Below are 23,764 nucleotides of genomic sequence, written 5' to 3'. Positions count from 1 at the left end.
AAACACCAGTGCTGTTGACTCCACCAGGGGCCCATCTCAGAAGGGGCCCACCTCCGAGGGGGCCCAGTCACCTGTCCCCCTAACCGTACAAGAGGCTTGTTGGTCACAAGTCCGTTAATCCTCGAGAGGCATGTGTTCTTGATGATTACACTTTATATAAAACCCCTTTAAAGTTCTGCATCAAACCCCTGCTAGTTCCTCTCCCCACCAGAGTGGTAAATCAAACGCTTCTCACAACAGGATTTTTGAAAATACAATTTATTGCGTTTGAGGTGCACGCATCGTTGTCCACAGTGACGAACAACATTCCCGACTTGATCTTCCAGTAGATTCTTGGCTAATCAGTTGTCAGGACACGAGCTAGCGTCATTTGTACCATTTGCATAGCGCTTGTTTTTCAAAATGCAAAAAAAAAAAAATTGAGTCAAAGTTCTGACAAAGAGTTGCCGGCGTCCCAGCGCCTGTCATTCCCATGTGACCTGCTGTCGCCGGGTTGGGAGGCACTCCTGGACCAGTCTCGTCCCCACCTCCAGGACCCCTGGCTGGGCAGGACGGCGTGGGTCTCCCCCTGGCAGCAGCTTCCTCCTGGGAGCAGGAGCCAGCCTGGGCAGGCAGGGAGGGAGGGAAGCGCCAATCAGGACAGCTTGTCTATGTTGGCCAGGAAGCGCTGGGCCCACCACTCGTCCAGATCCAGAGGCATAAAGTCTGGGGAGAGGAGGAGATGTTACAGTCCTGATGCGTGTCCCAACCTGGAACAGTTGAGGTGGTGCGTGGAGGGGAATGTTAGAAGGAGGTGGTGGTGGTGGGAGGTGATGGGGGAGGGGGGGGTGAGTGTTAGGAAGAGGTGGTGGTGGTGGGAGGTGATGGGGGAGGGGGGGTGAGTGTTAGGAAGAGGTGGTGGTGGTGGGAGGTGATGGGGGAGGGGGGGTGAGTGTTAGGGGGAGGTGGTGGGTGGTGATGGGGGGGGGGGGGGGGTTAATGTTAGGAGGAGGTGATTGTAAGGAGGTGGTGGGTGTTGGGGGGGGGGGAATATTAGGAGGGGATGGAGCAGATCCGAATGTCCCTCTCACCCTTCATGTGGGGGCTGGGGGCGGTCTCTGTGTAGCGGACTGGGCCCTGGGCTTCTTGAGCCTGGCCTGGACCTTCCTCCACCTGCTGCACTACCTCCTGCCAGGCTACAAACACACACACACTATTATACAACTGCACAGCCTGAAAATGAGCAGCTGTGTGGACGGATGACCTAGATATACTCAAACTGAAAACCTCCCCTTCATTTCAAAAGAGTTAAGACTAGGCTAGACATAAAACAGCCATTGGATAATGTTAGGATAGTCAACAGCCTACGTGAAAAGCAGACAGGTCCTGAAAGCTTTGACCAATGGTAGGCCAGTTGGGTTCTGCCACACTTATTACCCAGTTAAAAGTCCGGGGGCAAACTCTACAAAGTTAGCTGCCTTTGTTAAAACGCCAAGATCAAATATTGCTTTCTGTGGCAATAAGTCACATGTGGTATTTGTTCTGTACAACGTGATTAACATTCTTATCTCAGGTGCCTGGCGCCCCTTTGTATTAACGCAATTAAATACATTGATTTATTACTCAATTATGGGGATGTGTGTGAGTGAAAAAATATAAAGATAAGGGTTAGAAAGAGAGAGACAGATCCTGATTGAGACAGAAAGATAGAGAGAGCGAGACAGAGACAGATATAGAGACAGAGAGAGGAGAGATACACAGACTAGGAGAGATACTGAGAGAGAGAGACAGAGACCTTTAGGCCTTGACTGCTCCCAGTAAGGCGATTTAGTGAATGTTCCTCTCTGACCAGCATTCACCAACACCCAAGCGACACACTGGCTCAACAGGAATGAATGAACAAGCTTAACAAAGACTTGTATAGCCTAGTGAGTCAAAGAGGTGATTGGATGTTCAGAATACACTGCTACTCTACAGTTAAATGGGTCACTGTTCAGAACTCTCCCAGACAACAAAACCTCCCCTTTGGGTCACATCTTTGTTATCATTACCCCTCTCCCGGGCCTCTAGACGACAAACATTTCAATGGCTTTGGTAGACCTCAACACAGTTGTTTAACTTGTGCTTTTATATTATCCTGCAAAATGGTGTATGAAGAGGGGAATGGCGAGCAGCTATCTTCCTGCTAGCTGCCTATCAGTCCCAGTTCAGCTGTGACGCTTTGGAGGGTGTGCAGCGTGATATCATTAATTGTACTCCTATATAGCTATCCCATATTTCTCAGCGTGGTTGAAATGCGTAATAAATACAAGATGTTGCGTGAGAGCGTGATGAATGGCTGAAATGCGTGAGTCCCACAGCTAATGGGTGAGACTTGAGCCCTGAATATATAGTAGGCTTGTATGATGCCAGTAGACCCCAGAACATGAATATTTGTCTTACCTGCATTCACAAACGTTACGTTCTCCTCATGTGCAGCCGTGAAGCCGTCGGACTGTGTGTGTACCTGCACAGCTGGCGGCGGGTGATGCTTCTTTCCGTTCAGACGGTTAAATACAAGTTTAGGGGAAGGGATACTGGGTAAAGACAAACACAAAACCAAACCAAGTTATTTTTGCAGACAAGACTGGCATTTTAGACAAATATATGCGACTTTATTAATCAGCAGCAGACTACTGAACTAATATTGCAAAATATTTACGCAATAGGTTTTAGCCTACGCTTTGACTTCTGAGCAAGCAGTTCGGGCAGTGACTGAACAAACTCAACCCCCGTTGTTGACGACTAGACAAAAACTGTTTGTATGATAAATACAGCCTGAATCATTCCCACGTTTATTCCGAGATGCGGTGGGATAGGCCTTTGCGGCTTGGATGGCACGGTAGTTGGATTTAATTATCCATGCTTGCCAAACTTTTTAGCAAAGTAGCCGGCAAGTGGAGCGTCACTGGAACGTAAGACGATGTGAATGTTAAAGTGCTTACTACAATGTAGCTAGCATGTCATATCGTCATATTATAAAAGGACATAGAATACTTACTCGGCAACAATCCAAGGCGTTTGTTTGTGCTTGAATTCGTTGATTTTGTTGTCAATCGGCTGCGTAGGACCTTGTAACGGACATTACAATGATTTGAGACATAGGCTATTACTCATAACATATGTACTGCGTTAATAATAATAAATCGTAACAACAGAGCAATAGGTTACTGATAAGTATTTTGTATCCACGTGGGGGTGTGCACAAGAGGTCACTTTGACGTGCGTGTGGCTTGTGAGTTGCAGGCTCACCTGTTCGTCGCTGTGTAACGAGTTTGCTGGGGCCTTTGGTAATTGTGTACATCATGCGTCGGCAAATTCCAAATAAAACTCAGTCCCAGTATTGTGTCCAATGTGCTTAGGTTCGGTTGTGCTTTGTTTAGGCAATGGTGTTTAGGAACCAAAAACACTTCCAATAGCAAATGCAATAAAAAATCTTTTAAATGTGTAAATTTGACGTAGTATCCACGGTGACATCAGTGCAGTCTTCTTCCCGTCATGTACAGATATTTTCAAAGTTGTTTTAGCATTTCAACTCAATCTAATTTGCAGTTACAGGGCAAAACTCCTTGATACCCTACCACGCAACATTACCATAAAGCATTCTCTCTGCATAAAAATCTACCTAAATGAGTGCGCATCTTTAACCTAGGTTAATTTTTTTTTGCTACGTCGCTTGGCCCTGTACTCACTGACCTCTTCATTCAATCCGTTCGGTGAGTAGGCAAGTTTGGTCCTTGGCTGGCTCTTATGAGGCAGTACAATGTCATACGTGATGAAACAGGGTTGTCATTCACATAGCCACCCTACGCACACCGTGAACACGGAATAGTCCAGTTGACGTCGCGACACGCCTCCCTCCGCCCTTAAAGGGACAGAGACCGTTGTAAAGTCCCCTTGAGGATATGAAGTTTTTCGCGGTCTTTTATCCTCAGACTAAATGTCAAAGACTAACCTGTCCCATCGGCATGAACCTTTAAGTCAAATCAAAACCGGAGTGCCCACTTATTCAAACACCACAGCACACAGATGAGGGCATGGATGATTATTTGTTTAATTCAATTTACATCCGACCTTTGCATTCTTTCTTACACCCCTGTAGGTTTACGTTTCAACAGTTAATAAGATCAATGTTACATTTCTGTTGTTACATCTGCGTCCTAAAGTTAGATTTAGTATGAGGAATCAGAATATGTATGCTCGTAATAAATGTGTATTTGGAGGTTCTTAGGCCAAGAGAGGTGTCATGGTAGTGCTGCTGGTAGGTAGTAAGTCAGAAAGGCAGAAAGTTCGAGTTTGGAGACTCCAAATTGAGATAGCCTACATCTCTGATCTGGTATGAGTCGGACCATATACAGAAGTGAGAGAAGTTTCTTTACTGACACATAATCCAGATGGGTCCATTACGTCCCAATGTAAAGATGCACGCAGTACAATCAAAGTTTCTCAAGGGAAACACCTGGTCTTACTCTGATGACAAAGTGATGCCTGTTTTATATGAGTGTGAGTGTGTGTGTGTGTGTGTGTGTGTGTACACCTGACTCAGTAATGAGGATCACAGTCTTCCATCAGGCTGTCTGTGATGTAGCTGATCTTCAGAGCTTCCTGGTAGAACTGCTTCTCCAGAGCAGTGTTGACTGTCCAGCCCACCACCTCCACCCCTCTCTGGGCCCAGTACTGCACATAATCCCTGGAGGGGGAGATGAGGGAAGACAAGGAAACCACAAAGAGTCATAAGCAGCGGTGTAGCCCCTAAACCAAGCTCTGGCCTTGGAACTGAAGAGAGAGCACCAGGATATAACCCATGCATGTGCCATCTTCATTCTTAATTATAATTTGTTACCTTCATGTCAATTGTATTTTATGTTTGCCTTTTACTACAGTACACTTTCTTTGTCTTTCTACTTGCTATGTTTATTGTTAGTACCATTGTAAATTCCTCCAATGTGTAAACCTACTTGGCAACAAACCTGATTCTGATCTTTAAACTAGGAAAACAGGAAGTGTAACGGCTGCACCTACTGGGAGATGTAGTCCTTCTGCATGAGGATGGCGGAGACGCCACACAGGTTCCACAGCAGGTGGTGGTGGGCCCAGTCCAGAAGCACGTCCAGGACCTCGGTCCAGTACTGGCCCCAGCTGGACAGGGTTCGAGGGGTGCCGTCCCCAAACCGGCTGAGGCTCCAGGGCCGGTGAGCCAGAGCCGTGATCACCCGGGGGTCCGCCTGACGCATCTGGGTAATGGAGTTCAGAGGTCAGTCGGGTCAAGGGTCATGTGACAGACCACTAGGGGCTGAACATTTTTACGCAAACAGAACCACAAATTGTTAACCATTATTTCTAATAAAAAAGATAGAATTACATAAATTATAAGGACATATTTGTATCTTTGTTTGAAAGATGTTTCAGGGTTTTGTTCTAATTAAACATTAAAATGTCTAAACGTTCATACAAAAGAATCCAGTAGCGAGATTAAGGAAATGACCTTGTAGATGACTTTGGGCTCGAAGGAGCAGACCATGCTGGAGTTGTAAAGGACGGCGTGCTTCTTATACATCTCCCCGAGCGCCCAGGCAGCCTGGAGAAGGGAGGTGACATAGAGGACAAAAACAACCTCAAGAAACATACCTTAACCTTCACTTGGACAACAATGACACACTGGGTTGTCGCTCTAGGTGACTTGAACCACGAAAATCCTTCAAACTCTCAATAAAAAAAACACTCAAATCCAGCCTTCGCTGTTGGGAGACAGTGGCTGTGCATCACAGCAGCTGGATATTTTAGTAAGCCACTGCCAAGGGGCTATAGAATTCCTCCGTGACCATTTGTGCAAGGCAGGACATCTTTAGAATCAACTGGGCGAGTTTTCTTTGATGGGTTACTGCCTTAAACAGCTGGTGTCTTAGTATACCCTTCTCTGGCGTGTATCTTACTGACCCCCTTCAATATAAATCACTGCGCATTGTTGTCATTCGTCATACTAAAGGGGTCGAGCATTGGGGCTGTGTTGCAAATACCTTATCAGGTTGACCTCTGACATCGAAGACGATGGTCAGCTGGTGTTTGACGCATTCCTCCACAGCCTCCTCCAGGGTTGGGACTCGCTCTCCCCTGAATCTCTCCCTGGAGACACGGGATCGACAACAGGCCACACCACGTTGCTGTTGCTATATCTGAAACGTCTCCGCTATATCTGGCTTGGTTCATCGACCACGTATGTTCTCTCACAGTCTCTGATTTGGTCTCTGGAACCAAAGAGTGAGCAGCATGCTGACTTGAGACAAAGGCATGAAAGGGTTGAAAATTGTCTCTCAAAATCTGTTTGAGGGTACCGCCTATACTTCATATAATTCAGACTGAATTGAATATTTTGGTTGTCTTTGCACTTACTTGTAGTGGAAAATGAGAAACAACAGCATTCATGTACGTTCCAGGTTGCTACATGTTCAAAACTAGAACCATAGCATACTATCAGAGCTCCCTTTGTAAAACTAGTAAATACAAATTGTGACGTAGCACCAGCTCTGACCACCAGAGTGTGCTGTCATAGGAGTAGCGAGGGTCTCTTCCACTGGCAGAGGGAGCCATCTCTTACCATTGATCAAAGGACTCCTCATTGGTCCTATCAGCCACCTTGACAAGGTACACCTGGGTAGCCCATCCGTTGAGTTGGTAGGCTGAGGTAGGGGTTGGTTCTTTTATGTCATTGGTCAGAGTTTGTGTTGTTAATCAATTATGGGAAGGTATTTTGTTATTGGTTTATTTTCGGGACTCATTAAGGGTTCCCCTTTAAAGAAAGGAAACAATTGTTCTAGTGGGGGGGGGGGGGGGGAGTTGGAGAGAAGACAGGCAGGTGCTTGTTGAAGTGACTTTTGCAAGGTCGCAAGGTGAGACAAGGGCCTTCATTATGGTACCGTACATCACGACCTCTGACCTCCTAGGGAGCTACCATCCTGCGTTTCCCTCCAACACTAGTCTAGCATATCTGAATCTAATAATGAGCCGGTTGATCAGGGAACTAGTGTGGAATCAGGTCCAAGAAGTGTGGTTGGGGCAAAACCCAACAGGCAGGTTGCTTTCCAGGAACAGGGTTGGAGATCCCTGACAACTTATACAACTGCACAGCCTGAAAATGAGCAGCTGTGTGGACGGATGACCTAGATATACTCAAACTGAAAACCTCCCCTTCATTTCAAAAGAGTTAAGACTAGGCTAGACATAAAACAGCCATTGGATAATGTTAGGATAGTCAACAGCCTACGTGAAAAGCAGACAGGTCCTGAAAGCTTTGACCAATGGTAGGCCAGTTGGGTTCTGCCACACTTATTACCCAGTTAAAAGTCCGGGGGCAAACTCTACAAAGTTAGCTGCCTTTGTTAAAACGCCAAGATCAAATATTGCTTTCTGTGGCAATAAGTCACATGTGGTATTTGTTCTGTACAACGTGATTAACATTCTTATCTCAGGTGCCTGGCGCCCCTTTGTATTAACGCAATTAAATACATTGATTTATTACTCAATTATGGGGATGTGTGTGAGTGAAAAAATATAAAGATAAGGGTTAGAAAGAGAGAGACAGATCCTGATTGAGACAGAAAGATAGAGAGAGCGAGACAGAGACAGATATAGAGACAGAGAGAGGAGAGATACACAGACTAGGAGAGATACTGAGAGAGAGAGACAGAGACCTTTAGGCCTTGACTGCTCCCAGTAAGGCGATTTAGTGAATGTTCCTCTCTGACCAGCATTCACCAACACCCAAGCGACACACTGGCTCAACAGGAATGAATGAACAAGCTTAACAAAGACTTGTATAGCCTAGTGAGTCAAAGAGGTGATTGGATGTTCAGAATACACTGCTACTCTACAGTTAAATGGGTCACTGTTCAGAACTCTCCCAGACAACAAAACCTCCCCTTTGGGTCACATCTTTGTTATCATTACCCCTCTCCCGGGCCTCTAGACGACAAACATTTCAATGGCTTTGGTAGACCTCAACACAGTTGTTTAACTTGTGCTTTTATATTATCCTGCAAAATGGTGTATGAAGAGGGGAATGGCGAGCAGCTATCTTCCTGCTAGCTGCCTATCAGTCCCAGTTCAGCTGTGACGCTTTGGAGGGTGTGCAGCGTGATATCATTAATTGTACTCCTATATAGCTATCCCATATTTCTCAGCGTGGTTGAAATGCGTAATAAATACAAGATGTTGCGTGAGAGCGTGATGAATGGCTGAAATGCGTGAGTCCCACAGCTAATGGGTGAGACTTGAGCCCTGAATATATAGTAGGCTTGTATGATGCCAGTAGACCCCAGAACATGAATATTTGTCTTACCTGCATTCACAAACGTTACGTTCTCCTCATGTGCAGCCGTGAAGCCGTCGGACTGTGTGTGTACCTGCACAGCTGGCGGCGGGTGATGCTTCTTTCCGTTCAGACGGTTAAATACAAGTTTAGGGGAAGGGATACTGGGTAAAGACAAACACAAAACCAAACCAAGTTATTTTTGCAGACAAGACTGGCATTTTAGACAAATATATGCGACTTTATTAATCAGCAGCAGACTACTGAACTAATATTGCAAAATATTTACGCAATAGGTTTTAGCCTACGCTTTGACTTCTGAGCAAGCAGTTCGGGCAGTGACTGAACAAACTCAACCCCCGTTGTTGACGACTAGACAAAAACTGTTTGTATGATAAATACAGCCTGAATCATTCCCACGTTTATTCCGAGATGCGGTGGGATAGGCCTTTGCGGCTTGGATGGCACGGTAGTTGGATTTAATTATCCATGCTTGCCAAACTTTTTAGCAAAGTAGCCGGCAAGTGGAGCGTCACTGGAACGTAAGACGATGTGAATGTTAAAGTGCTTACTACAATGTAGCTAGCATGTCATATCGTCATATTATAAAAGGACATAGAATACTTACTCGGCAACAATCCAAGGCGTTTGTTTGTGCTTGAATTCGTTGATTTTGTTGTCAATCGGCTGCGTAGGACCTTGTAACGGACATTACAATGATTTGAGACATAGGCTATTACTCATAACATATGTACTGCGTTAATAATAATAAATCGTAACAACAGAGCAATAGGTTACTGATAAGTATTTTGTATCCACGTGGGGGTGTGCACAAGAGGTCACTTTGACGTGCGTGTGGCTTGTGAGTTGCAGGCTCACCTGTTCGTCGCTGTGTAACGAGTTTGCTGGGGCCTTTGGTAATTGTGTACATCATGCGTCGGCAAATTCCAAATAAAACTCAGTCCCAGTATTGTGTCCAATGTGCTTAGGTTCGGTTGTGCTTTGTTTAGGCAATGGTGTTTAGGAACCAAAAACACTTCCAATAGCAAATGCAATAAAAAATCTTTTAAATGTGTAAATTTGACGTAGTATCCACGGTGACATCAGTGCAGTCTTCTTCCCGTCATGTACAGATATTTTCAAAGTTGTTTTAGCATTTCAACTCAATCTAATTTGCAGTTACAGGGCAAAACTCCTTGATACCCTACCACGCAACATTACCATAAAGCATTCTCTCTGCATAAAAATCTACCTAAATGAGTGCGCATCTTTAACCTAGGTTAATTTTTTTTTGCTACGTCGCTTGGCCCTGTACTCACTGACCTCTTCATTCAATCCGTTCGGTGAGTAGGCAAGTTTGGTCCTTGGCTGGCTCTTATGAGGCAGTACAATGTCATACGTGATGAAACAGGGTTGTCATTCACATAGCCACCCTACGCACACCGTGAACACGGAATAGTCCAGTTGACGTCGCGACACGCCTCCCTCCGCCCTTAAAGGGACAGAGACCGTTGTAAAGTCCCCTTGAGGATATGAAGTTTTTCGCGGTCTTTTATCCTCAGACTAAATGTCAAAGACTAACCTGTCCCATCGGCATGAACCTTTAAGTCAAATCAAAACCGGAGTGCCCACTTATTCAAACACCACAGCACACAGATGAGGGCATGGATGATTATTTGTTTAATTCAATTTACATCCGACCTTTGCATTCTTTCTTACACCCCTGTAGGTTTACGTTTCAACAGTTAATAAGATCAATGTTACATTTCTGTTGTTACATCTGCGTCCTAAAGTTAGATTTAGTATGAGGAATCAGAATATGTATGCTCGTAATAAATGTGTATTTGGAGGTTCTTAGGCCAAGAGAGGTGTCATGGTAGTGCTGCTGGTAGGTAGTAAGTCAGAAAGGCAGAAAGTTCGAGTTTGGAGACTCCAAATTGAGATAGCCTACATCTCTGATCTGGTATGAGTCGGACCATATACAGAAGTGAGAGAAGTTTCTTTACTGACACATAATCCAGATGGGTCCATTACGTCCCAATGTAAAGATGCACGCAGTACAATCAAAGTTTCTCAAGGGAAACACCTGGTCTTACTCTGATGACAAAGTGATGCCTGTTTTATATGAGTGTGAGTGTGTGTGTGTGTGTGTGTGTGTGTACACCTGACTCAGTAATGAGGATCACAGTCTTCCATCAGGCTGTCTGTGATGTAGCTGATCTTCAGAGCTTCCTGGTAGAACTGCTTCTCCAGAGCAGTGTTGACTGTCCAGCCCACCACCTCCACCCCTCTCTGGGCCCAGTACTGCACATAATCCCTGGAGGGGGAGATGAGGGAAGACAAGGAAACCACAAAGAGTCATAAGCAGCGGTGTAGCCCCTAAACCAAGCTCTGGCCTTGGAACTGAAGAGAGAGCACCAGGATATAACCCATGCATGTGCCATCTTCATTCTTAATTATAATTTGTTACCTTCATGTCAATTGTATTTTATGTTTGCCTTTTACTACAGTACACTTTCTTTGTCTTTCTACTTGCTATGTTTATTGTTAGTACCATTGTAAATTCCTCCAATGTGTAAACCTACTTGGCAACAAACCTGATTCTGATCTTTAAACTAGGAAAACAGGAAGTGTAACGGCTGCACCTACTGGGAGATGTAGTCCTTCTGCATGAGGATGGCGGAGACGCCACACAGGTTCCACAGCAGGTGGTGGTGGGCCCAGTCCAGAAGCACGTCCAGGACCTCGGTCCAGTACTGGCCCCAGCTGGACAGGGTTCGAGGGGTGCCGTCCCCAAACCGGCTGAGGCTCCAGGGCCGGTGAGCCAGAGCCGTGATCACCCGGGGGTCCGCCTGACGCATCTGGGTAATGGAGTTCAGAGGTCAGTCGGGTCAAGGGTCATGTGACAGACCACTAGGGGCTGAACATTTTTACGCAAACAGAACCACAAATTGTTAACCATTATTTCTAATAAAAAAGATAGAATTACATAAATTATAAGGACATATTTGTATCTTTGTTTGAAAGATGTTTCAGGGTTTTGTTCTAATTAAACATTAAAATGTCTAAACGTTCATACAAAAGAATCCAGTAGCGAGATTAAGGAAATGACCTTGTAGATGACTTTGGGCTCGAAGGAGCAGACCATGCTGGAGTTGTAAAGGACGGCGTGCTTCTTATACATCTCCCCGAGCGCCCAGGCAGCCTGGAGAAGGGAGGTGACATAGAGGACAAAAACAACCTCAAGAAACATACCTTAACCTTCACTTGGACAACAATGACACACTGGGTTGTCGCTCTAGGTGACTTGAACCACGAAAATCCTTCAAACTCTCAATAAAAAAAACACTCAAATCCAGCCTTCGCTGTTGGGAGACAGTGGCTGTGCATCACAGCAGCTGGATATTTTAGTAAGCCACTGCCAAGGGGCTATAGAATTCCTCCGTGACCATTTGTGCAAGGCAGGACATCTTTAGAATCAACTGGGCGAGTTTTCTTTGATGGGTTACTGCCTTAAACAGCTGGTGTCTTAGTATACCCTTCTCTGGCGTGTATCTTACTGACCCCCTTCAATATAAATCACTGCGCATTGTTGTCATTCGTCATACTAAAGGGGTCGAGCATTGGGGCTGTGTTGCAAATACCTTATCAGGTTGACCTCTGACATCGAAGACGATGGTCAGCTGGTGTTTGACGCATTCCTCCACAGCCTCCTCCAGGGTTGGGACTCGCTCTCCCCTGAATCTCTCCCTGGAGACACGGGATCGACAACAGGCCACACCACGTTGCTGTTGCTATATCTGAAACGTCTCCGCTATATCTGGCTCGGTTCATCGACCACGTATGTTCTCTCACAGTCTCTGATTTGGTCTCTGGAACCAAAGAGTGAGCAGCATGCTGACTTGAGACAAAGGCATGAAAGGGTTGAAAATTGTCTCTCAAAATCTGTTTGAGGGTACCGCCTATACTTCATATAATTCAGACTGAATTGAATATTTTGGTGGTCTTTGCACTTACTTGTAGTGGAAAATGAGAAACAACAGCATTCATGTACGTTCCAGGTTGCTACATGTTCAAAACTAGAACCATAGCATACTATCAGAGCTCCCTTTGTAAAACTAGTAAATACAAATTGTGACGTAGCACCAGCTCTGACCACCAGAGTGTGCTGTCATAGGAGTAGCGAGGGTCTCTTCCACTGGCAGAGGGAGCCATCTCTTACCATTGATCAAAGGACTCCTCATTGGTCCTATCAGCCACCTTGACAAGGTACACCTGGGTAGCCCATCCGTTGAGTTGGTAGGCTGAGGTAGGGGTTGGTTCTTTTATGTCATTGGTCAGAGTTTGTGTTGTTAATCAATTATGGGAAGGTATTTTGTTATTGGTTTATTTTCGGGACTCATTAAGGGTTCCCCTTTAAAGAAAGGAAACAATTGTTCTAGTGGGGGGGGGGGGGGGGAGTTGGAGAGAAGACAGGCAGGTGCTTGTTGAAGTGACTTTTGCAAGGTCGCAAGGTGAGACAAGGGCCTTCATTATGGTACCGTACATCACGACCTCTGACCTCCTAGGGAGCTACCATCCTGCGTTTCCCTCCAACACTAGTCTAGCATATCTGAATCTAATAATGAGCCGGTTGATCAGGGAACTAGTGTGGAATCAGGTCCAAGAAGTGTGGTTGGGGCAAAACCCAACAGGCAGGTTGCTTTCCAGGAACAGGGTTGGAGATCCCTGACATACCCAGGCCTACTCCTGTAGGCTACCATCTAGTGGTTCTATACCCACCTGAGCCTGTGTCCCGAGGCAGCGTCCAGCTTCCTGAGTTCGGCCAGCTGCAGCTTGCTCACCAGCCCGGTCCCGTTGGTGGTGCGGTCCACGGTGTCGTCGTGCATCAGGACCGGGTGGCCGTCGGCCGTGAAACTCAGGTCCAGTTCCACCCCAGTGGCTCCGTTCCTGCTGGCCTGACACAGGAAGTAGACAAGGGTGACACAGGAAGTAGACAAGGGTGAACCAGGGGCGTTCGCTTTTTATGGTCCATTTTAAAATGAGGGGGCCACAATTTATTTTTTACCTAACCAATTTTTGTTTGTTTTATTGTAAAAAGTCAAAAATCTGCCCCCCCCCCCCCTCAGGTCTCTCATGGCTACGCCCCTGGGGGTGAATAGGAGGTGAAGACGGTAGACATTATGGAAGTCAAGCTTATAGAATAATATTGCCTTTAAGTGTAGTTAAACAGACATTATAATTAAACTTCATGACTGTGCTTATTTTGATCTCCAAATATTCATAAAACTTTGTTTTCGCATTAATATTGCAAAACAATCTTACTAACTACAATCTTACTAACAAAAAATGTGGATAACCCTAAGGTTATCCATGACGAATGCTAAATGTCTGAAATGAATCTGTGTACAAGAGAGGTTCATGAAGATAAGTCACCTCTCGGATCGCTGCAAGAGTGTTCTCAGGAGCATCGTGACCACCTCCGCGGCGCGCCACCACGGGGACCCCGGCGCTTGCGGGCGCGTTGGGCCTCAAAACCCTGCTAGCCTGGTCAGTGGGCACTTGAGGGAACCGAAACATCACGATGAAGACATAAAGCGATGCGGTTACGATGGAAGCCCCCACCGCGCTCCGAGCACCAAACATAATCAGTAGAAATACCGCTATAAAATAGCCCAGTTCATCTCCGATTTGTAACATGGTATTAGATTATTTAACAGTCAAGAATGTATGAAAGTAAGTTGATTGTCATAAATTCCGTTCATCATAAATTGAGCACCGAATGATTTCTCTCTCATTTAAGCCGTCCAGTTCATCTTCTTAGGTAACCACCACCATCCTCAAATTATCCGTAACGTAGCAATTAACACTGTTCATCCGATAGACTGTTCAGTAATCATTCCATGTGAATGTTGCGGATTCCGACGTCCAGGAAGCAGACAGCAGACTAAGCAATATCAGGTCGCATGCGCGCATGCAGATCTAGATGCAGAGGTCGTTGCTATGGAGAGTAAAAACGACTGGGCTATCCTCACGCTTTTATACTTGCCGCATCATATTCACACCGCACTGAAAGGGTGCACATCATCAATATCCGATCCCCTTATCTCTCCTCGTCTACTCTGTTAATGGCAGGAGAGATTTACGAAAAAGCTATCCAGCGGTAAGATGATTCTGCAGTGCACCATTGAGATGTGGCGGTCATACCCCCGCTATAGCAGTGTGGCTGGTTTCACTGTCACTGCTACTAATTGTTGAAAAGTTTCTCTGGAGGTCCACAGTAAGGTTGCCACCTTTGATTGGTGAAAAACCAGGACCTTCATAATGGCACCCTTTTCCATTGGAAGGAAGAGGGCACCCATGAGGAAGTCAAGTTCAGACCGTTGTAAGAGTCCCTTATAGGGCACTGCATCACATTTTCTCCACTAGAAGGGCACTCATTATTCACATTGTGAATAATGAGTGTTCACAATGTTCTAGTGGAGATATCATAATGCATTGCATGAAGTGAAATCCTAGGGGGGGGGGGGGGGGGTGGAACGCTTGGGTGCCATGTTAGCGTCAGGGGCGACTGTAGGGAGGATGGACCCAAGACCAAGGAGACTTGACACAAGGAGACAGGGCACAAGGAGACGGGACACAAGAACACGTTACTCTATTCCAGAACCAGACCACAGCAGGGATGCTCACGTAAAGCACTGGGACAGGGACTGACATGGACTCGAAGACAGGAACGTAAATACCACACAAGACATAGGTGAAAGCAATCACATAAACGAGAACACTGACCGACGTTCAACGAGCCACAGGTGGAACTGGTAACACAACACAGAGACACAAGAGGGGGGGCAGGCAAAGAACATCGATCTGGGCCTGATAGGCTGAATACCAGTATGTTATGGGAAAGTTTAATTACTGCAAGCTGAAGAAAGGATGGTACATAAACCGTCTAAATCAAATAGTATGATTGTGTTTTCCTGATGCGTGCATACATAATATTTCTAATTTATATTGAGCTTTAGAGAACTTGAAAAACATATAATTTGGGATGATATAGTGTATATGAATACAATTTTGTCATTGTCTTAGATAACTTTGTAAACTTGTTTAAATAAAATGAGTGTGTGTTAATGTTGTCACATGAATAGATTTTCTTGTTTTTTTACACAGAATACATGTTTTGGGTGCCCATTCATTTAGCACACTTTTAAGTGTATTTTGATGTACCCACCCAGTCAGTGGTGTAACGTAGTAACGACAGGCCCAGGTGCAAGATATTATGACAATAAGAAAATGATTTAAATATTAATTTAATTGAATAGTTTTTTGATCGTTTATATAGTATATGTAGGATAAGCATATGATTTTGATATAAATTGCTACTTTTCCCCAAAAAATAATAACCATAACTGAGATAAATTTGCCTTTTTAGGTGTATAAATTGCATTTGACACTACCGTGAGATTATTAAAAGCGTGTATATGAACATAAGCATATCCGAGAGGGAGTACAGCGCTGTACTGAGGGAGGGCCCGTCGGGCGATGGTACTCTGAGGGGGGGGCCCGTTGAGTGACACGTGTATGTCTTCGGGCCCGGCTACGGGCCCCGACGCCCCACGGGCCCAGGTGCCTTACCTGCTGCACCCCCTATAGTTACGCCCCCGTACCCAGTGCACCTGAGTTAAACAGATTATCGTGAGTGAAGGTCTGGAACAGGACACTTATCTGTACTAGTAAACGCTTACAGCTCAGCATCCTGCTCAACTTGTCTTCAACACGTTTCATCAGCCCCCAGCAAACAGGAATGAATTTTTTCTGACAATATAGTCTCTGACAACTACTGTAATAAGCTGGCAAGGTATTGCTCTGTGTATTTGACACTTTAAATCAACTACATTTTTTCATAGATAGCTGATATAAATTACCATAGAATTTACAATGAAAAGCATATTTGGGTTTGTGTGTAAATCATAAAGTGGCTTTGTCCAACCAAAATAGTCACAAATTAGATTTGACGTCAATGTTAAGAGATTCAGGCCTAAAGTTAAGGAGTCATGTGATAAAGTTGAGGTATTTCTGATATGCTATGTGCTATAAGCAAGCGAATTAAACATGAGAGAACTTAAAGAACGTATAATACATTAGAGTACAATTCTAGAACTGTAATCACCGAATGCATCACGGGCACTGTGCACCAGTGAATATAGCAACAGGAACAATGTTAGTACGACTCTTTAAAGGATGCATCTCTTAAAGAATATGTTGTGTCGATTAAAATTATATATTGGGCTTATTAAAGTTATGTCTTATGAATTTCGAAGTTTGCTCAGGCTTAAACATTGTGTCTCACACAGAGTGTGGGGAACAGGCTGTATTTTGTGTCTTAATCTCTCCATTCCAGAAGCAACCTTGAAACCGGGTTGAGACGGCACCCGAGCGTGGGACGCGCCAGCAAGAACAACTCCCTGATGGATGAGAAAGCTCAACCCTCTTCTCATCTTTTTATCTTACTGCACTGTATAAATGCTGGGGCAGGACAGATAGCCAGTTTGGGCTTTGTTCAAACTTCTACGAGTGTTTTCAGGGAAACGAAAGTTATGTAGGCCATACCTAAGCTCCACCCACGTCAGAAGCATTATAAAGTCACCATTTCCCGCCTCACATTACTTCCTAGCGAAAGCTGCATCACCAATTCAAGAGTGAGTATCTGTTAAAACACTAAGCTTTAATCACAGATTCACCATGCAGATTTTGATTGTACGAAATGATATGCGTTTGGAGTGAACATGTACTTTTCTAATAACAGTAGACAGGATATAAAGAAATGTGTCAGTCAAAAAGAAACACTGTAAAAGTATCAGCCTTGAGGTGATATAGTCTAAATGTCATATTTCTTTGTTCCACATTTAATAAGTTAATTACAGTAAATACAATATAGTATTGTTTATACCGGGTTCGTAGAAGGTGCTTAAAGTGCTTGACTTTTGTGCTGGACTTTTTGAAATTTAAGTCCTGGAAAACCCTTGAAAAAAGTCATATTAATGACGAGATACTTCAAAAGTGCTTGAAATACTTTCAGACAATATATACTAATTTACAAAGTAATTTTGAAGTGTTCATGAAAAAAATAAAAACATTAATACGGTATTTTCGCTCAAAATTAACGCCTCAACCCATCCCGCTTCCTGCAAATGTTATTAAAGCACCATCCGTTTTTTCTTGCATTCTTTGGTTTGCGTTATAGCATATGATAATGCTCTCAATTCAGTTAAGTGTTTTTCAAGCACGATAAGAGCCAAAGTAGAAATCAATTCGGTTCTGAAGAAGTGCTTTCTGAAGCTGCATTCTTTGCACACACACCCGTCATACACACACCGAGAGAAAAGCTCATTTTTCTCAGATAGTGCGCGCCAGTACCGTATTGATTTGGCGTACTTGAGGACGAAACGGAAAATTGTCACAATGACCATTTTTGGCGAGTATCCTCATAAGTCTTCAATGAGTTTCAAAGTCTGAAATTAAGGTGAAGAGCTGGAAGAAAACAGGATTTGTGTCAGATCCGCGACACATGCGTCAGGTCTTAAAGTGACAGCCGTCTAATAAACCCACTGCTGTCCGTCTCATTAATGTTCATCAAAGAACAAAAGAAAAAGAGAAAATCACTTGGTGCTCTTGATTGAATAACACATGTAGCTTTAATAGGTATTAATTTAAAGTAAGTAAAGTATATGTTTGATAAATGAGATCTCTGATTGTAGTCCCCCCAAAATAGAACTTGAAAAGTCCTTGAAAGTCCTGGAATTTCATTATGCAGTATCTGTACGAACTTATAGCTTTATAATAGTGTATGTACTTCATAATGAGTCTGTTGTAATGTGAGACAGCAAGCATCTTGGATTTTGTCACACTGTGATTATATAATATTTTGATGCACTGTAACAAAAGTATTGTATGTTTACAATAGTAACTAGTTGCAGTACCTACCTCTACAGTAATTTCGTCACAGTAGTGTGCCGTAACAAAAATATGATGGCAGAGGAATTTCATGTGTTGTCTTTGGGCTTCGTGATGTCATAAGATTGTTAAGTTACAACCCCTTTGTCTCCCACAGTAATATGTACAAGCCAGCGCCCCAAGTGTCTCAGTGCATCTGGGCAGAGGATGACTTCACTCTCCCCCCAGGGGTGACACCACTCAATCATCCAGAACCCAAGTCTGGTCAGACCTACATCATGTATCACGGTACCAGCCAAAAGGCTGCTAAAGCTATACGGAGGAATGGGTTCCAGCCATCCACAGGAGGCATGTTGGGTCCAGGAGTGTACCTCAGCAGAGACCTGCAGAAGGCTACCAGATACCCACTAGAGTTGCCTGAGCATCAGAGGGTTGTTCTGAGGGTTAGGGTCAATGTTGGCAAAGTGAAAAAAATCAACAGACGAGGCCATCCCTACCAGGAAACCTGGTATGAACTTGGTTATGACACGGCCTGGGTTCCTCCTAACTGTGGTATGGTGAGGAGTGGTCTGGAAGAAAACTGCGTGTGGGATCCAGCCCGCATTACTGTTTTGGGCACCATCACTCCTATGGTTGTGCGGCCATCACCGGCCAGATCACATCCGGAATCCCCACTACGAAATAGTTTTATGCCTCGGCATTCTAGCCGTCAAATTGAAACCCTACATAATTTCTTTGATGATAATTGCTCTAGCGACAAATCATCGGAAACGTGTTTGTGTGGTAAAGTCTGTAAGAACCTCCATGGCCTCAGAATTCACCAAGGAAAGATGAAATGTTTGGAGCAATCACCGGCCAAATCACATCCAGAATCCCCACCACAAAATAGTTTTATGCCTCGGCATTCTAGCCGTCAAGTCGAAACCCTACATAATTTCTTCGACAATAATTGCTCTAGCGACAAATCATCGGAAACGTGTTTGTGTGGGAAAGTCTGTAAGAACCTCCATGGCCTCAGAATTCACCAAGGAAAGATGAAATGTTTGGAGCAATCACCGGCCAGATCACATCCGGAATTCCCATCATATTCAGACTTCCTATTCTACCCGAAATTTCGTTCCTATCCGGAATTCAGATCGTACCCGGAATCCCCACCACAAAATAGTTTTATGCCTCGGCATTCTAGCCGTCAAGTTGAAAACCTACATAATTTCTTTGATGATAATTGCTCTAGCGACAGATCTTCGGAAACGTGTTTGTGTGGGAAAGTCTGTAAGAACCTCCATGGTCTCAGAATTCACCAAGGAAAGATGAAATGTTTAGAAAACTAAGGTACAGCCCACCCGATCACTGCCTCCAGACCTGGCCTTGCTTTTGTTTGACTGTTTTACCACTGAAACCCCTCTATTCATCCCAACTTATAACACGTTATACTGTAAAAGAGGTTTGCAGTGTTTGTTGCACATGCTGTTTCCTTGTGACACGTGGCTTCAAAATAACACAAACTCTGTGGAAAGGTAGGCTACATGAGCTAAGTCTGTACAAAGGGTTTCTGCTTTCTCTATGTTGATGTCCTGTGCACAGACAATATCAGTAGCTAGTGTTGTGTCACGCTCCTAGGCACACGGACCCACCTTGAGCACAAGTTTGTTTAAAGAGTGCCAAGGGTTATTAGCATGAAATGATAAATACAATAATTCTACACACAGACTGATCTTAACCTGTACACTTCTAATCAATCAATAATTTAACCCTTTATGTATGGGATTCATCGCACACAGAATTTAACAACTTTAAATCCACCTCAACACTTGTCCAGTTCAGGCCTTCCTAGCCATTCTCTTCTTTTAGGCTGGTTATACTGTTAGGTGCCAATTAATGGGCATGTGTCAAGCCCACTGTTGTGACATTGCTTGTCAAAAGGGTTATCCGAATAAAATTGAATTTCAATTGCTTCTTGAACTGTCATTTGTGTCAGGTTTGCTGTTTGTGCGCATGTGTTGTGGAAAAAACACCATACTGTTGTGAATTTGAAGATGGGTAATGATTATGGATTCAATGAAACTTGTAATCACCATTCTAGTACATGCTATATTATTGGAAACCAGATGCAAAGCTGTTGACTGATTATTGTTATCCCTAAACAATAGTATAAGGAATAAAGCCCAAAATATTAAGATTTGGAAAAAGAGGGGCAAAGTGGAGGAAAAGAGAACCAGGGTGCTTCTACAAAGAACCAGGGAGTCCAACTATGACTTATGAGACGTGTTTTTGGCCTTGTACCCAGGAGCACAGTGCACCTGGCTGTTCAAGGTCAGAAGGGTCTAAATTGGGAGAGTTTGTCTATGTAGGAAAGTACCTGTTTTGAATCCCCTGAGACAAGGGACCCGCTTTGTAAGATTACCTAATGTCTATGTAACCACCAAATATCGTACCATATTAAACATACAATGGGGAGAAGACTATATAAGTTAAATTGTCCGGAGAAAACTTCAGTCTGATCCCAGGATCACGCTCACGTTCTATTGGGAATCTTTGTTACCTGAGAACCAATAAAACACTTTGCATCAACCCTGCTGAGTTCAGAATCAGAAAGGGATTTATTCGCCATGAAAGTTTGCACAGACAAGGAATTTACTTTGGCAGGAAGGTGCATACAATAAACATATAGGAACCTAAAATTACAATATGTGGACTATATAAGCGCAGCTAGTTCTGGCAGGGCAATCGGGCAGCGCGCGTCAGTCAGTGATCGGGGACGTAAGGCGTCTTACTCCACTTTCCTTACTCCTCCCACTACCACACCCATGTCGCAGCGCATATCCATTGGGCCACGTCCGATAAGGCGTCTTTAAAAGACGCGCGGATATGCACACACTCACCCCGGTCGTTGTATGATCAGTGCTGCTGCCACCCTCCCACTGGCGTGTTCAGGGAGTGGCCTAGGGTGGCACGGGCCACCCCTGAAATCTGATTGGCCACCCCAAGTGCCACCCCAACCTAACCTACCGCCATCAACTCGTTTGGAGAATCTCTGACAAAGTTGAAAGTCAGGTGATTCTGTCAGCCCTTTCCTTGATGTCTGTCATCATCTCCAGCTCTGTCTCCCTGTGAAGGCTCCAATTTGAGTGCCTGTCGCAGAAGTCCCTCAGAGTGGCTGTGTGGCTCAAGGTGTCTGACCAGTACTGGTCCAGGACCTCAGTAAGCTCCTCTCTGAAATACAAGACTTTTGTTAGAATAGCTACAGTAAATATGAAATCTTGTTTATAGTGGTGTTTGTTTTATGATAGATGAGAGTTAGATTTCCTGATATGTGTTGAAAATGCTTTGACAAAATTGTTTAACCTGAACATTTATGCTAATGAAAGATTTTGAATTTTAATTAAAACGATCCAGTTGAACAAACAAGCCAGGGTTTATTCATAAAACACTCAGCAAAAATCATTCTCCTGGTTACAGACAAGGCTATTGTCAAACAAATAATGAACGTAATGAATCATCATTACGGTGGTCTCACCTGATCATTATGAATTTTGGCGTTCGTTGGAGGCTGGTCCGTTTGTGGCCAAAGCGTCTGTCATCTGGCACGAGTTCCCAATAAATAACTGTATTGTTAATGTATACAATTAGCCTATGTTTCGAGCATGTTTGTCAGTTTACATTTGATCCCAGGATTTGTCTAATTCAATCGCTTTCTGAGTACGTTTCTGATAGGAGATACCTGTCTGAGCACTCCACCCAGCTGCTTGTCCAAGCACTTGTCCTCTCCAAGTTGGACTACTGCAACTCGCTGCTCGCCGGTCTCCCATCATGCGCAACCTGCCCTCTTCAGAGAATTCAGAACGCAGCGGCCCGTCTGGTCTACAATCTACCCAGACGCTCCCACGTTACCCCGCTCCTCATCTCCCTCCACTGGCTACCCATAACGGCCCGCATCAGATTCAAGACCCTGGTACTGACCTTCCGAGCAGTGAACGGAACTGCGCCCGACTACATCAAGTCTCTCCTGCAGCCTTACACCCCCACCCGCCACCTACGGTCTTCTTCAGACAACCGCCTGGTGGTCCCACCTCTCAAGACCGCCCGGTCCCAGCACAAGCTCTTCTCCTGCCTGGCACCCCAGTGGTGGAATCAACTCCCCACCTCCATCAGAGACACGGACTGTCTCTCCACCTTCAAGAGAAGGCTCAAGACGCACTTGTTCCGGGAGTACAATGGTACTTAGGAATGGTTTGCTGAATCCAACGCTAGTTTCCTCAAGGTTCACAATGACTCTTGCTTAGACTGTTGCTCTTGTTGGTTAGTGGTAGCTGATTTAAACTGTTGTATTCTTCTTTTTTAGTTGATCCTATTTTTATTGCTTTCTTACAGGTACACCTGCACTTAGAGATTAATGTTGTGTAATTTTCACTTGTTTAACTACATGCTCTTATGGTTTCTTCCCTATAGCACTATTTTTTGGTTGTTCACAATATGTACTTCTTGTTTTTGACTACCCGCAATGCTGTGGGGCTATCTTGTTGTTATTATCAGTGACCTATGCACTTTGTGAAGCTCTCTCTTGGAAGTCGCTTTGGACAAAAGCGTCTGCTAAATGAATAAATGTAAATGTAAATGTAATGATAGTGACCTTTCAGCCACCCTCATAAAAGCCTGTAAAAAAAAGTTTCGTTTTCTTACTTCACCAAGGAGACCACATCTCTGGAGGCGTTAGGTGTCTTTTCTGCTGATAATATACAATTTTAAACAATCTTAGAAACAATGTTCCGGTGGTTGAAAAAGGTGTAGCTTCATGTTTGGGTCGATGGTCCTCTGCAGAGGATGCAAGACAAGCAGCGTTCAAGAGAACTATTGCCTCCTAATGTGAAAAGGTGAAGCGAAGCGTCTGTGCAAAAGAATGATCCAGTCGAAATAAACTTGATTAGATCTTTCTCAACTTTATTGTCATTACACCAGTACAGGTACAAGGCAACGAAATGTAGTTTAGGTCTAACCAGAAGTGCAATAACAGTAAGTGCAGGATATACAGTGTAGTGCAATAAAGTATGGACAAACGCTTTACTCTAAAAAAGTTTAAAAGTGTAGTGGAAAGTGATTGCATATTACAGAAGAAGTACGGTGCAAAATGCAAATGTAAACAGTTTTCATAAGTAAACAGTTGTTACTGTAATAAACAGACAGTAGGCTAATTGACATTCCAGTAGTGCAGATAACAAAGTGAAGGCAGATGTGAGGTAGAAGAGGAGTTAGCTGAATGAGGGGGGTGGATCAACAGGGGGTTCGAGTTCAGTGAAGAAACAGCCCTGGGGAAAAAACTGTTCTTTAGTCTGCTGGTCCTGGTCCGGAGGCTCCTGAAACGCCTGCCGGAGGGCAGTGGAGAAAACAGTGATTTGTCTAAATGGGCAAATCATAATTAAATAAGGCATTATGGAACATCAACGTCGTCGGTTTATTTTCCAATGTGGGTGGGACAGATTTTTTAAATCG

General features: G+C 44.3%; 4 protein-coding genes across 4 annotated transcripts; 1 reads left to right on the top strand and 3 right to left on the bottom strand.

Moving 5' to 3' along the window:
* Window positions 1-32: 32 nt before the first annotated feature.
* On the bottom strand, window positions 33-3,794 carry LOC124483347 (MAPK regulated corepressor interacting protein 2-like). Its single transcript, XM_047043757.1, has 5 exons — window positions 3,271-3,794; window positions 3,020-3,089; window positions 2,422-2,555; window positions 1,071-1,175; window positions 33-705 (listed from the first exon to the last, which is right to left on the bottom strand). The coding sequence occupies exons 1-5, from the start codon at window positions 3,323-3,325 to the stop codon at window positions 635-637; spliced, it is 435 nt and encodes a 144-aa protein (XP_046899713.1). The 5' UTR covers window positions 3,326-3,794; the 3' UTR covers window positions 33-634.
* A 178-nt stretch (window positions 3,795-3,972) lies between these two features.
* LOC124483690 (glycerophosphodiester phosphodiesterase 1-like) lies at window positions 3,973-6,606 on the bottom strand. Its single transcript, XM_047044229.1, has 5 exons — window positions 6,538-6,606; window positions 6,036-6,185; window positions 5,504-5,596; window positions 5,041-5,252; window positions 3,973-4,708 (listed from the first exon to the last, which is right to left on the bottom strand). Exons 1-5 carry the CDS (start codon window positions 6,604-6,606, stop codon window positions 4,561-4,563), a joined length of 672 nt encoding a protein of 223 aa, XP_046900185.1. The 3' UTR covers window positions 3,973-4,560.
* A 2,656-nt stretch (window positions 6,607-9,262) lies between these two features.
* LOC124483346 (glycerophosphodiester phosphodiesterase 1-like) lies at window positions 9,263-14,798 on the bottom strand. Its single transcript, XM_047043756.1, has 6 exons — window positions 13,760-14,798; window positions 13,106-13,281; window positions 11,968-12,073; window positions 11,436-11,528; window positions 10,973-11,184; window positions 9,263-10,640 (listed from the first exon to the last, which is right to left on the bottom strand). Exons 1-6 carry the CDS (start codon window positions 14,021-14,023, stop codon window positions 10,493-10,495), a joined length of 999 nt encoding a protein of 332 aa, XP_046899712.1. The 5' UTR covers window positions 14,024-14,798; the 3' UTR covers window positions 9,263-10,492.
* A 2,122-nt stretch (window positions 14,799-16,920) lies between these two features.
* LOC124483286 lies at window positions 16,921-20,225 on the top strand. Its single transcript, XM_047043650.1, has 2 exons — window positions 16,921-17,022; window positions 18,435-20,225. The coding sequence occupies exon 2, from the start codon at window positions 18,439-18,441 to the stop codon at window positions 19,606-19,608; it is 1,170 nt and encodes a 389-aa protein (XP_046899606.1). The 5' UTR covers window positions 16,921-17,022; window positions 18,435-18,438; the 3' UTR covers window positions 19,609-20,225.
* Window positions 20,226-23,764: the final 3,539 nt, after the last annotated feature.

The sequence above is a fragment of the Hypomesus transpacificus genome, chromosome 21 (assembly GCF_021917145.1).
Source record: "Hypomesus transpacificus isolate Combined female chromosome 21, fHypTra1, whole genome shotgun sequence".
Lineage (NCBI taxonomy): Eukaryota > Metazoa > Chordata > Actinopteri > Osmeriformes > Osmeridae > Hypomesus > Hypomesus transpacificus.
Note: the sequence above shows the minus strand (reverse complement) of the source record. Positions and strands in the feature narration are given on the sequence as shown.